The sequence below is a fragment of the Chanodichthys erythropterus genome, chromosome 24 (assembly GCF_024489055.1).
Source record: "Chanodichthys erythropterus isolate Z2021 chromosome 24, ASM2448905v1, whole genome shotgun sequence".
Lineage (NCBI taxonomy): Eukaryota > Metazoa > Chordata > Actinopteri > Cypriniformes > Xenocyprididae > Chanodichthys > Chanodichthys erythropterus.
The window spans coordinates 773,559-787,346 of record NC_090244.1 but is presented as its reverse complement, the minus strand read 5'-3'; the positions used below and the strand labels follow the sequence as shown (position 1 = coordinate 787,346).

Below are 13,788 nucleotides of genomic sequence, written 5' to 3'. Positions count from 1 at the left end.
CATCTCTTTTTCATCACTTTCTGGATTTTCTCATCTCTTTCTCATCACTTTCTGGTGTTTTTCATTTCTTTTCATCACTTTCTGGTGTTTCTCATCTCTTTTTCATCACTTTCTGGTGTTTCTCATTTCTTTCTCATCTCTTTCTGGTATTTCTCATTTCTTTCTCATCTCTTTCTGGTGTTTCTCATCTCTTTCTCATCAGTCTCTGGTGTTTCTCATCTCTTTTTCATCACTTTCTGGTGTTTCTCATTTCTTTCTCATCTCTTTCTGGTGTTTCTCATTTCTTTCTCATCTCTTTCTGGTGTTTCTCATCTCTTTCTCATCTCTTTCTAGTATTTTTCATCTCTTTCTCATCAGTTTCTGGTATTTCTCATCTCTTTCTCATCTCTCTCTAGTGTTTCTCATCTCTTTTTCATCACTTTCTGGTGTTTCTCATCTCTTTCTCATCACTTTCTGGTGTTTTTCATTTCTTTTTCATCACTTTCTGGTGTTTCTCATCTATTTCTCATGACTTTCTGGTGTTTCTCACTTTCTGGTGTTTTTCATTTCTTTTTCATCACTTTCTGGTGTTTCTCATCTCTTTTTCATCACTTTCTGGTGTTTCTCATTTCTTTCTCATCTCTTTCTGGTGTTTCTCATTTCTTTCTCATCTCTTTCTGGTGTTTCTCATCTCTTTCTCATCTCTTTCTAGTATTTCTCATCTCTTTCTCATCAGTTTCTGGTGTTTCTCATCTCTTTCTCATCTCTCTCTAGTGTTTCTCATCTCTTTTTCATCACTTTCTGGTGTTTCTCATCTCTTTCTCATCACTTTCTGGTGTTTTTCATTTCTTTTTCATCACTTTCTGGTGTTTCTCATCTCTTTTTCATCACTTTCTGGTGTTTTTCATTTATTTCTCATCTCTTTCTGGTGTTTCTCATTTCTTTCTCATCTCTTTCTGGTGTTTCTCATTTCTTTCTCATCTCTTTCTGGTGTTTCTCATTTCTTTCTCATCTCTTTCTGGCGTTTCTCATTTCTTTCTCATCACTTTCTGGTGTTTCTCATTTCTTTCTCATCACTTTCTGGCGTTTCTCATTTCTTTCTCATCTCTTTCTGGCGTTTCTCATTTCTTTCTCATCTCTTTCTGGCGTTTCTTATTTCTTTCTCATCACTTCCTGGTGTTTCTCATTTCTTTCTCATCACTTTCTGGCGTTTCTCATTTCTTTCTCATCTCTTTCTGGTGGTTCTCATTTCTTTCTCATCACTTTCTGGTGTTTCTCATTACTTTCTCATCACTTTCTGGCGTCTCTCATCTCTTTCTCATCTCTTTCTGGCGTTTCTCATTTCTTTCTCATCTCTTTCTGGTGTTTCTCATTTCTTTCTCATCTCTTTCTGGTGTTTCTCATTACTTTCTCATCACTTTCTGGCGTTTCTCATCTCTTTCTCATCTCTTTCTGGTGTTTCTCATTTCTTTCTCATCTCTTTCTGGTGTTTCTCATCTCTTTCTCATCTCTTTCTGGTGTTTCTCATATCTTTCTCATCACTCCCTGGTGTTTCTCATTTCTTTCTCATCTCTTTCTGGTGTTTCTCATTTCTTTCTCATCTCTTTCTGGTGTTTCTCATATCTTTCTCATCTCTTTCTGGTGTTTCTCATATCTTTCTCATCTCTTTCTGGTGTTTCTCATTTCTTTCTCATCTCTTTCTGGTGTTTCTCATCTCTTTCTCATCTCTTTCTGGCGTTTCTCATCTCTTTCTCATCTCTTTCTGGCGTTTCTCATTTCTTTCTCATCACTCCCTGGTGTTTCTCATTTCTTTCTCATCACTTTCTGGTGTTTCTTATCTCTGTCATTACTCTCTGGTTTTTCTCATCTCTTTCTCATTAATGTCTGATTTTGCTTGTGTCTTTCTCATCACACTTTGGTGTTTCTCATCTCTTTCTCACACCTCTCTGATTTTTTTCATTACTCTCTGGTGTTTGTCATCTTTTCCTCATCACACTCTAGTGTTTCTCATCTCATTTTTTGGTTTTCTGCCCCTAAACACCTCTGTAGTTGAAAGGCAGTCACTTACGCTTCACATGTGTGTGTTCGTCTGCAGGTGAGCGGCGACGGAAGGCCGTGTGTGTTCGTAAGAGCGATCACTTGGTGGTTTCGGAGCAGAGATGTGAGTATCTATCTCGACCCAGAGGCGCGACGGAGCCTTGCAATAGTGACTGTGAACTCAGGTACATGCACACAAACAGCTCTCGTGTCTTATTCTAGTGATGCACCAAAAGAAAAACTCAAAGACTGAACAAACTCCTCAGGTGGCATGTGGCGGGCAGGAGCGACTGCTCCAGTAAGTGCGGTCCGGGATACCGTACGCTGGACGTGCTGTGCATGCGCTACAGCCAGAGCAACAGGCTGAGTGAACGCGTGGAGAGCCGCGCCTGCGCAGACCTGCTCAAACCACAGACGAGAGAGGCCTGTCATGGTGACTGTCTGCTCAAGAGCTGGCAGTACAGCGCCTGGTCTCAGGTGACCCACACTACAGCTCATATCCTCACTTATTAAAGTACCTCTATTATGCTGTTTTAAAGGTTGCTATTTTTTGTTTTTTAGTCTCATGTAACAGGTTTAAATGCATTCAAGGTCCAAAAACACTTTAATTCTCTCATAATATCCACTGCAGATTCAGCTCTTTTCTCACAGTGTATGAAACGCTTCGATCAAGGATGCGGTCTCTATAAACTCCGCCTTTCCGAGAGCCTTCTCTGCTCTGATTGGTCAGATGGCTCAGTCTGTTGTGATTGGTCAGAAACCAAACGCTCATTAGCATATCTGAACACACTACATGAAAGATCATATCCAAAAAAGCATAATAATAATAATAATAATAATAATATAAAAAACAGTCCTAAACCCTCCTGTTGTGTTAGGGTCAATTTGACACCATTTGATTTCAAACTGCTTGAAACACTGGTTAAACTATTTATTTCTTGCTGAAATTTGGAGCCTATTTTTCTTTTAGGGTCATGAATATGCATGCAAAGTTTTGACACATAGATGTGTTAGGGACAGGCTGTACACAATTTGTTGCAGCTTTTGTTTTGGGCCCAAATTGACCCTCCATTTGTTTCCATGCAGTTCAATCAACACAAAATGAAAACCTCATTGTATGAAATTCATGAGAACTGAAATTTAAGACTCAAAATACTCTTCTGTATCATCCAAGGAAAGTTCACCCTGAAATCTGACCCTGATACAAACGTATTTTAACACAGGGATCTGTAGATTTGTGTGTAATTTTTAACATTGTTTCTCATGATTCAATGCTGTTGTGGTTGCAGTGCTCGAAGAGCTGCGGACGAGGCGTCCGGACGCGACAGGCGTACTGTATGAACAATCTGGGCCGCAGGCTGGTGGAGCGAGAGTGTGACGAGCAGCAGAGAGTCCTGAGCGAACCCTGCAGCGACGTGCCCTGTCCCGACTGGACGGCCAGCCAGTGGAGCGAGGTACTGACACCAAACACTCATCATACCACACGACAACTAAAGTCAGCATGAAAGGGAAGTAGCGCTCGTCTTTTCTTGTCTATTGTGACGTATATCTGAGTGAACCGGCTTCTGGGCTTGATTTGATTGATTGGATGGTTGAATCGTTAATCAAATTATATCTGAACTGAATCATATAAATGCATTTTTAAAATATTAAATTCAACTGTTTAAAATTGTCTCTGTTGACATCAGTGTCTGGCGACGTGCGGTAAGGGCGTCCGACACAGGCAGATTCTTTGCATTCTGGGGGATGAGCAGCTGAGCGAGCAGCGCTGTGACCCGAACACCAAACCCTCAGCGGTGGGCAGCTGTGAGCTTCCTGAATGTGCATCCTGGCAGATCGGAGGCTGGAGTCCGGTGAGGAACGCTGCTTGTTTTGCTCTGTCTCGTCGGTTTGTTCAGAAGTTGTGCGTCTCTGATGCTGACGGTGTTTTGCAGTGTACGGTGAGCTGCGGTCAGGGCTATCAGATGCGTGCGGTCAGGTGTGTGTCGGGAGCGTACGGGGAGACGCTGGACGACAGGGAGTGTAACGCGGCCGCCAGACCTCGAGACAGTCAGGTGAACACATCTGATCAACCACTCCAAAGTTTGGAATAATCACGATTTGTTAATGTTTTTGAATGAATTATCTTCTGCTCACCATAAATTCAGTGTGTGTGTGTGTGTGTGTGTGTGTAGGACTGCGAGTTGTCAGTTTGTCCTCGCGCAGCATCAGTGTTTAACACACCAAGACCAGCAGAACCGGGTCAACGACACACACAGTGGAGATACGGCTCATGGACGACTGTGAGTAACACACACCAGAATTGCTCTTACTTTTGTCCATATAAATATCAGCATCTGCACCAAATTACATATTTTAGCTCATTTTGGGCTGTTTTTCCTCTGTATTCTCACTAAATGAGCCATAAAAGCCTGATGGATCAAATATGTTACAGAGACATAAAACACAAACTATTCCATTATAAAGTAGATTGTTGTGTGTTGTCAGTGCTCGGTGTCGTGCGGCGAGGGCCGGCGGGAGCGTTACGTCAGCTGTAGAGACGCTCAGGGCGGAGTGGCTGAAGAGTCGTCCTGCGCTCACCTGCAGCGTCCCGCTGACTCTTCTGTGTGCTTCAGTCCCTGCGGTCAGTGGAGGGAGGGAGAGTGGACGCCGGTGAGTCCATCCTTCAATCCATCCATCCATCCATCCATCCATCCATCCATCCAACCATCAATCCATCCATCAATACATCCATCCATCATCCATCCATCCATCCATCCAACCATCAATCCATCCATCCATCCATCCATCCATCCATCCATCCATCCATCCATCCAACCATCAATCCATCCATCAATACATCCATCCATCCACCAATCCATCCATCCACCAATCCATCCATCCATCATCCAACCATCAATCCATCCATCCATCCATCCATCCATCCATCAATCCATCCATCCATCCATCCATCCATCCATCCATCCATCCATCCATCCATCCATCATCCATCCATCCATCAATCCATCCATCCATCCATCCATCCATCCAACCATCAATCCATCCATCCATCAATCCATCCATCCATCAATCCATCCATCCATCAATCCATCCATCCATCCATCCATCCATCCAACCATCAATCCATCCATCCATCAATCCATCCATCCATCAATCCATCCATCCATCAATCCATCCATCCATCCATCAATCCATCCATCCATCCATCCATCCAACCATCAATCCATCCATCAATACATCCATCCATCCACCAATCCATCCATCCATCCATCATCCATCCATCCATCCATCCAACCATCAATCCATCCATCCATCCATCCATCCATCAATCCATCCATCCATCCATCCATCATCCATCCATCCATCAATCCATCCATCCATCCATCCAACCATCAATCCATCCATCCATCCATCCATCCAACCATCAATCCATCCATCCATCCATCCATCCATCCATCCATCCATCAATCAATCCATCCATCCACCCATCCATCCATCCATCCATCAATCCATCCATCCATCCATCCATCCATCCAACCATCAATCCATCCATCCATCCATCAATACATTCATCCATCCATCAATCAATCCATCCATCCATCCATCCATCCATCCTTCAATTCATCCATCCATCAATACATCCATCCATCAATCCATCCATCCATCAATACATTCATCCATCCATCCATCATCCATCCATCAATACATTCATCCATCCATCAATCAATCCATCCACCCATCCATCCATCCATCCATCCATCCATCCATCCATCCATCCATCAATCCTTCAATTCATCCATCCATCCATCAATACATCCATCCATCAATACATCCATCCATCCATCCATCCATCCATCCATCAATACATTCATCCATCCATCCACCCATCCATCCATCCATTCATCCATCCATCATCCATCCATCCATCCATCCATCCTTCAATTCATTCATCCATCCACCCATCCATCATTCAGTTCATCCATCCATCCATCCATCCATCCACCCATCCATCATTAAATTCATCCATCCATCCGTTCATCTTTTAATCCATCCATCCATCATTCAATTCATCCATCCACCCATCCATCCATCCATCAATTCATCCATCCATCCATCCACCCATCCATCCATCATCCATCCTTCAATTCATCCATCCATCCATCCATCCATCCATCCTTCAATTCATTCATCCATCCATCCATCCACCCAACCATCCTTCAATTCATTCATCCATCCATCCACCCATCCATCATTAAATTCATCCATCCATCCGTCCATCTATCCATCCGTCCATCATTCATCCATCCATCATTCATCCATCCATCATTCAATTCCTCCATCCATCCATCCATCCACCCATCCATCATTAAATTCATCCATCCATCCATCCGTTCATCTTTTAATCCATCCATCCATCATTCAATTCATTCATCCATCCATCCACCCATCCATCCATCCATCCATCCATCCATCCATCCTTCAATTCATTCATCCATCCACCCATCCATCATTCAGTTCATCTATCCATCCATCCATCCATCCACCCATCCATCATTAAATTCATCCATCCATCCTTCATCTTTTAATCCATCCATCCATCATTCAATTCATCCATCCATCCACCCATCCACCCATCCATCCATCCATCAATTCATCCATTCATCCATCCATCCACCCATCCATCCATCATCCATCCTTCAATCCATCCATCCATCCATCAATCCATCCATCCATCAATACATTCATCCATCCATCCATCATCCATCCATCAATACATTCATCCATCCATCAATCAATCCATCCACCCATCCATCCATCCATCCATCCATCCATCCATCCATCAATCCTTCAATTCATCCATCCATCCATCAATACATCCATCCATCAATACATCCATCCATCCATCCATCCATCCATCAATACATTCATCCATCCATCCACCCATCCATCCATCCATTCATCCATCCATCATCCATCCATCCATCCATCCATCCTTCAATTCATTCATCCATCCACCCATCCATCATTCAGTTCATCCATCCATCCATCCATCCATCCACCCATCCATCATTAAATTCATCCATCCATCCGTTCATCTTTTAATCCATCCATCCATCATTCAATTCATCCATCCACCCATCCATCCATCCATCAATTCATCCATCCATCCATCCACCCATCCATCCATCATCCATCCTTCAATTCATCCATCCATCCATCCATCCATCCTTCAATTCATTCATCCATCCATCCATCCACCCAACCATCCTTCAATTCATTCATCCATCCATCCACCCATCCATCATTAAATTCATCCATCCATCCGTCCATCTATCCATCCGTCCATCATTCATCCATCCATCATTCATCCATCCATCATTCAATTCCTCCATCCATCCATCCATCCACCCATCCATCATTAAATTCATCCATCCATCCATCCGTTCATCTTTTAATCCATCCATCCATCATTCAATTCATTCATCCATCCATCCACCCATCCATCCATCCATCCATCCATCCTTCAATTCATTCATCCATCCACCCATCCATCATTCAGTTCATCTATCCATCCATCCATCCATCCACCCATCCATCATTAAATTCATCCATCCATCCTTCATCTTTTAATCCATCCATCCATCATTCAATTCATCCATCCATCCACCCATCCACCCATCCATCCATCCATCAATTCATCCATTCATCCATCCATCCACCCATCCATCCATCATCCATCCTTCAATCCATCCATCCATCCATCAATCCATCCATCCATCCATCCATCCATCCTTCAATTCATTCATCCATCCATCCATCCATCCACCATCCATCCTTCAATCCATCCATCCATCCATCAATCCATCCATCCATCCATCCATCCGTCCATCATTCAATTCATTCATCCATCCATCATTCAATTCCTCCATCCACCCATCCACCCATCATCAGTGTAGTGTCAGTGATATATCACAGATGTTGTACCTGAAGTTGTTGTGTATGTTCTGAACTCAACTCCCTGCTGCTGCTGCTGTGTTTTGCTCTCCAGTGTTCGGTGTCGTGTGGAGTTGGTCGTTCCACGCGGCGGGTCGTGTGCATGAACTACCACCATCAGGTGGACGAGTCGTTCTGTCACCCGGAGGAGCGGCCCAGCACTGAGCAGGAGTGTGCGCCCGCACCCTGCCAATCCTCCTACCACTGGCCCAACAACCAGCCCTACTTCCCCTACGACCCCGGCAACCACCCCGGACACCACAGCTGGAACGTCCCGTCCGCAGACAACCAGTGGAGGACGGGTCCGTGGGGAGCGGTGAGAGCCTCTTACACAATCACTGTTTGTTTGCGATAGCGATTCAAACATTCATAATTCACGCTCACCGTGAGAGTTCCTGTCATCTGACTGCAGTTTACTTCATTAGACCATGTGCTCATTAGCTTTGATCTGCTGCAAAAGCACAGATGCATGCTGGGACTGAATGAGTTCCAGTGTGTGTGAGGGTTTTTCATAAAGGGTCTTATTAGTGTCGTTTTACGACCATATGAAAATAATGTAATGTAATACAGGCTGTAAAAAGACAGTATATTGCTGTAGGAACATGAATTTATGTGGAAGATGTGAGAAAATGTGCTGATTAGAGTTGTTTAACAGGTGACAATAAATCAACAGTATGATTACAGATACAGATTCATTCAGATTTATTACACAATCAATGATGCATCACTGGAGGTGTGTTTTTCGTGTTACATTAATGCGAATTAGAGGGTAAATGTGTTGAATTGGCATTAAAATAGTCATAAGGTCCTTAATACAGGCCTTCCTTTGATTCGGTGTGCATGTGCTGAGATTGGTGTGTTTGTTCAGTGTTCCAGCACGTGTGAAGGAGGCTTTCAGCGCAGGGTTGTGGTCTGTCAGGACGCAGACGGCCGCAGCACCAATCACTGTGACGAGAGGGTCAAACCCGACGAATCGAAGAGCTGCGACTCAGGACCCTGTCCTCACTGGAACTACGGCATCTGGGGCGAGGTGAGACTGATGATGATGATGATGAGCTTAAATTAACATCATATTAATGTAAGAGTAATAAACATTGAATAAAATGCCGCCCAGCTAGCTAGTGGGGTAAAAAATATTGTTTATTATAATTATTATTATTATAATTATATATTATGTTTAATGATTATCATTATATTTATATTAAATAATCATTATTTTAAAATAATTATATTGAATAATAATATATTTAAAATAAAATAATTATTTTATTCATTAGTAAAATAATTGTGAGTCAAGAGAAATATTGGTTGTAAAAATTAAATATTATTTATTCACTACCAAAAAGTCTCAGTATTGTTATTATATTTAAATAATTATTTTTATGTAATATTTATAATTTATTTAAATGTTGTTTATTTAATAATTATTATTTTTACACAAATATTTTGCATGATAATATTATAATAGCAATAATATATTTTAAATAATATTATTTTGTTCATTATTAAACTAATTTCCCAGAAAATAAAATTTTTATTATTTATTATTCTTTTTTAGTAATTGTTTTTAATTATAATATGTATAGTACAGTTATTATTTTATTGTTTATTAAAATAAATTGTATTTATTATTTATATATATTGTATCTTTATTTAATATTTATTATTTTTAAATGATGACTTTGAATGATAATATTATAATTATGTAATAATAATAATATATAAATAATATTATTTTTAAAAATTATTTTCAAAAAACTCAACAAGAGCTATTATTACTTATTTTTATATATTATATATGTATATATATTTATATTTATATTTGAAATTATTTTGATTGATAACAATAATAAAGATAATTTATATTTTAAATAATGTTAATTTATTTATTATTAAAATATATTATTCTTATTATTATTAATTAATAGTAATTATTATTTTTGATCTTATCCATTTGTATTTAATATTTTTTTTAAATGATAATATTTATAATAATAATAATAATAGCAATAATATATTTTAAATATTATTTATTAAAATATAAATATTTTATTAAAACATTAATAAAATATATATATTATTATTTAATAATATTTTTTTAATATTTCATTTGAATAATAATAATTTTTACTAAGTAACACTCTCCATCTCTCTCTCTGTCCTCTAGTGCACGCGGTCGTGTGGCGGCGGTCAGCAGACGCGGTTGGTGGTCTGTCAGCGTCCAAACGGGCAGAGGTTAAATGAGTACAATTGCGACATGCTGGACAAACCTCCCGATATGGAGCAATGTAACGCCCAGCCCTGCCCTGGCTCTGCTTCCTGGCACAGACGACCATGGAAGCCGGTACGATAGCAGCTCTCTCTGTCTCTGTGTGTCTGTCCCGCGTCCCATCAGACGCTCGTGTTCCAAAGCCAGATGGTGTTTTCATGATTGGTGAAGGTTTGTGTTCATGCCGATTTGTTTGGGCATCGTTCAGAAAGGGCAAAGTTCAGCCATTTTGTTTATAACGAAAGTCAGTATGAATCTTTAGGCCACACAGGCACATTTCACAGGAAGTCAGTAAAAAAATCCACAACCGATTTACAGGTTATAAATTGCATTGTAAAAAAAAGAAATGGTGTTCTTCCGCAGTTTTGATATTTGTACCGGAAAACAAGACAAAAATACTGAGGAAGAACATCCTTTTTTGACTATGTTGTCTGAAAAACACAAATCATTTGTGCGATTTTATTCGTACGTGAACTCGAGTTTGAGTTAGTCTTAGGCTCTGTAATCTAAAAACACAAGTGTATATTTGTGTATAAGAGTTTAATATTTTAATTATTATTATGACAATTACCCAGCAGCCATTTATTGTATATTACATTTGTATCTTTGTACAGAATTAATATTTTTAAGTTTGATTATATATATATATCTATATTATTTAATAATTTCAATTTTAAAATTTGGTGCTCGTGGTCTGACGTCGACTTGTACAGAGGAAAATAATTTTTGTTAGTGTTTTTTTTGTTTGTTTTTAATTTGTGATGTGAAATTAGTTTTTATAATATTAATTCAACACGACCTACAGTTCATTTTCCAAATAGCTTGATATTTTTGCAGTGGATATAAACATATCAATGTTTAGATAATGATTTGACGTTGCGATACTATGACGTGGACTGAAACACTCAAGGAAAACTTGACAAATGAAAGAAATACCTCATCGTTCAGTCTTCGTCTCAAAATGCACTTGCAAATAATGTAAAACACTAAGCAGAAATGTACAGAGCCCTGGACATGACATGCTGACAAAAATATACGTAATTTATAACGTAAATTAAATTTTAAGTAAACCGTATGCATGATATAACAATTCGATCGCTCATTAAGTAAATCGTGCACACGAAAACGAGTGATTGAATTATATATTGTGCATACGATTTACTTAAAACGAGCAATCGAATTATTATATCGTCTGCACAATTTACTTAAAACGAGTGATCGAATTATTATTTTGTGCATAAATTAAATTTTAAGTAAATCGTGTGCATGATATAACAATTCGATCACTCATTAAGTAAATCGTGCACACGAAAACGAGTGATTGAATTATTATATTGTGCGCACAAAAACGAGAGATTAAATTATTATATCGTGTGCACAATTTACTTAAAACGAGTGATCGAATTATTATATAGTGCACACAAAACGAGCAATTGAATTATTATATTGTGCATACGATTTACTTAAAACGAGCGATCGAATTATTATATCATGTGCACAATTTACTTAAAACAAGCGATCTAATTATATCGTGTGCACGATTGACTTAAAACGAGCAATTGAATTATTATATCGTGCGCACGATTTACTTAAAACAAGCGATCTAATTATTATATTGTGCGTAAATTAAATTTTAATTAAATCGTGTCCACGATATAATAATTAGATCACTCATTAAGTAAATCGTGCGCATGAAAATGAGCGACTATATTGTGCACACAATTTACTTAAAACAAGCAATCTAATTTTTATATAGTGCGCACGAAAACGAGTGATCGAATTATATTGTGTGCACGATTTACTTAAAACGAGCGATCAAATTATTATATTGTGCACATGATTTACTTAAAACGAGCGATCAAATTATTATATTGTGCACACGATTTGCTTAAAACATGAAAACAAATTAGTAAAACGTGCTGACGTATTAGTACGCTGTAGGAGCGGTGTGTCAAGTTTATGGCCACGATTTATTTCACGTATGTCATGTGTGGGGCTCCGTAGAAATGTAATAAAATCAAACGACCAAAGATTTCAGCCTCGTTCTGTGAAGTAACACTGTACGATTGTTCGGTTCAGTGTACTAGTTTATTTCGACCTGCTCGTCATCAGGTATCAACACTGAGATGTGGTGCTAATGAGGATTCAATCACTAATCACTGTCTACTTCTTTGTTTTGTCTAATGTAGCGCAGAGTTTTAACGTATTATATTTGGTAACACTTTACAATAAGGTTCATTTTTTATAATTGGTTATCTAGCAATGAACAATTCTTCTACGGCATTTAATCTTAGCTAATGGTGCTCTTTTTCTGGTGCAAATTGGGGAAACTAATTTCATCTAGTGGAAGCGTTTGGTACTGCACCCAAACAAAATCTTACTGAAAGCTCATTTTTTGAGATATCAACCTCAAATTTGGAACACAACTTGAGTTTTAATGCATTAACTAATATGAACAAATGAGACCTTAATGTAAAGTGTTACCCATTATTTTTGTATCAATGTTCTTTTACTCAACATTTGACTTAATGCGTCGTAAACATCTGTTAAGGTTGCAGTCGGTTTCTGCAAACTAAACCTTGAGAGCATTTTAGCTCTTATTTAATCAACTACGATGATAAATCTGGAAACCACAACCTATCAAATGAGTCTGTCTGAATGAGTTTATCAAACACATCACAATATTCTTTATTATGAATAATATTTTCTCAGTTTCAGAACACAAATACCTCTTTTTCATGCCATATGTTTGGTCGTTCATCTGCTCGTTGGCCATTTCTAAATATGTTTGAAGGATTTCTGTTGGTTTATTTATTTGTTTACAGCAGGAGATTCAGTGCTGCAGCTTTTACATGAGAATATGTCTTATTTTGTTTTGCACCGTGAAATAACTGTATATTTGTCTGCATTTTTGTTGTGAAGCCCGAGCGATTCGTTTCTCCTCTGATCCACTGATTTCTCTCCAGCGTTCGTCTCTTATTCTTTTTCTTCGTTTCGGTTCTTTTGTTCTCATTTCTGTCTCTCAGCTTATAAATCTTCTGTCCGCCCTCATCATCGCTCATGATGTATGTTTTTGTTTTTCCTATAAATATGTTCCCACTCAGTTTGTTCCAGAACTATTTCACACTGTAAAAATGATTAAAATACATAAAGGTTGTGAACGCTTGTGTTGTTTCTTAGTCTGTTCACATCTGAAGGTGTTCTTCTATGCTCATTGAGCTTTTATCAACAGATTTCTGGTTAATATGTGTATGAATATATAACTGCTCTCTATTGATATGAAGTCATTCACCATTTTTAATCAAATTTTTACCTTCTAGTTTATTATAAGTAAAGTAAATCATTCTGTGGTCAGTCTCTCAAAGCTCATAAATGATTTGAAAATGAACGATCAAAATGCTGTTTAGATGGAGTTTATAGCAAATGTGTTTCCAACCATCACATTATTTTTAACATATAAATATATAAAAATATAATATATATCAGGGTTATTATAGTTAACTAAAACT

General features: G+C 38.6%; 1 protein-coding gene across 3 annotated transcripts in view; it reads left to right on the top strand.

Annotated features, from left to right (window-relative positions):
• Positions 1 to 13,788, top strand: part of LOC137015005 (A disintegrin and metalloproteinase with thrombospondin motifs 20) — a 91,356-nt gene that overhangs the window by 55,561 nt on the left and 22,007 nt on the right. For 2 of the 3 annotated variants that reach the window (XM_067379626.1, XM_067379627.1), the window contains exons 19-28: positions 2,075 to 2,201; positions 2,283 to 2,493; positions 3,306 to 3,470; positions 3,705 to 3,869; positions 3,951 to 4,070; positions 4,191 to 4,298; positions 4,504 to 4,668; positions 8,066 to 8,326; positions 8,879 to 9,040; positions 10,178 to 10,354. In XM_067379626.1, the coding sequence (XP_067235727.1) occupies positions 2,075 to 2,201; positions 2,283 to 2,493; positions 3,306 to 3,470; positions 3,705 to 3,869; positions 3,951 to 4,070; positions 4,191 to 4,298; positions 4,504 to 4,668; positions 8,066 to 8,326; positions 8,879 to 9,040; positions 10,178 to 10,354 (1,661 nt within the window). Of the gene's footprint in view, positions 1 to 2,074; positions 2,202 to 2,282; positions 2,494 to 3,305; positions 3,471 to 3,704; positions 3,870 to 3,950; positions 4,071 to 4,190; positions 4,299 to 4,503; positions 4,669 to 8,065; positions 8,327 to 8,878; positions 9,041 to 10,177; positions 10,451 to 13,788 lie in introns of all 3 variants that reach the window. The other variant, XR_010893915.1, reaches the window with a different exon arrangement.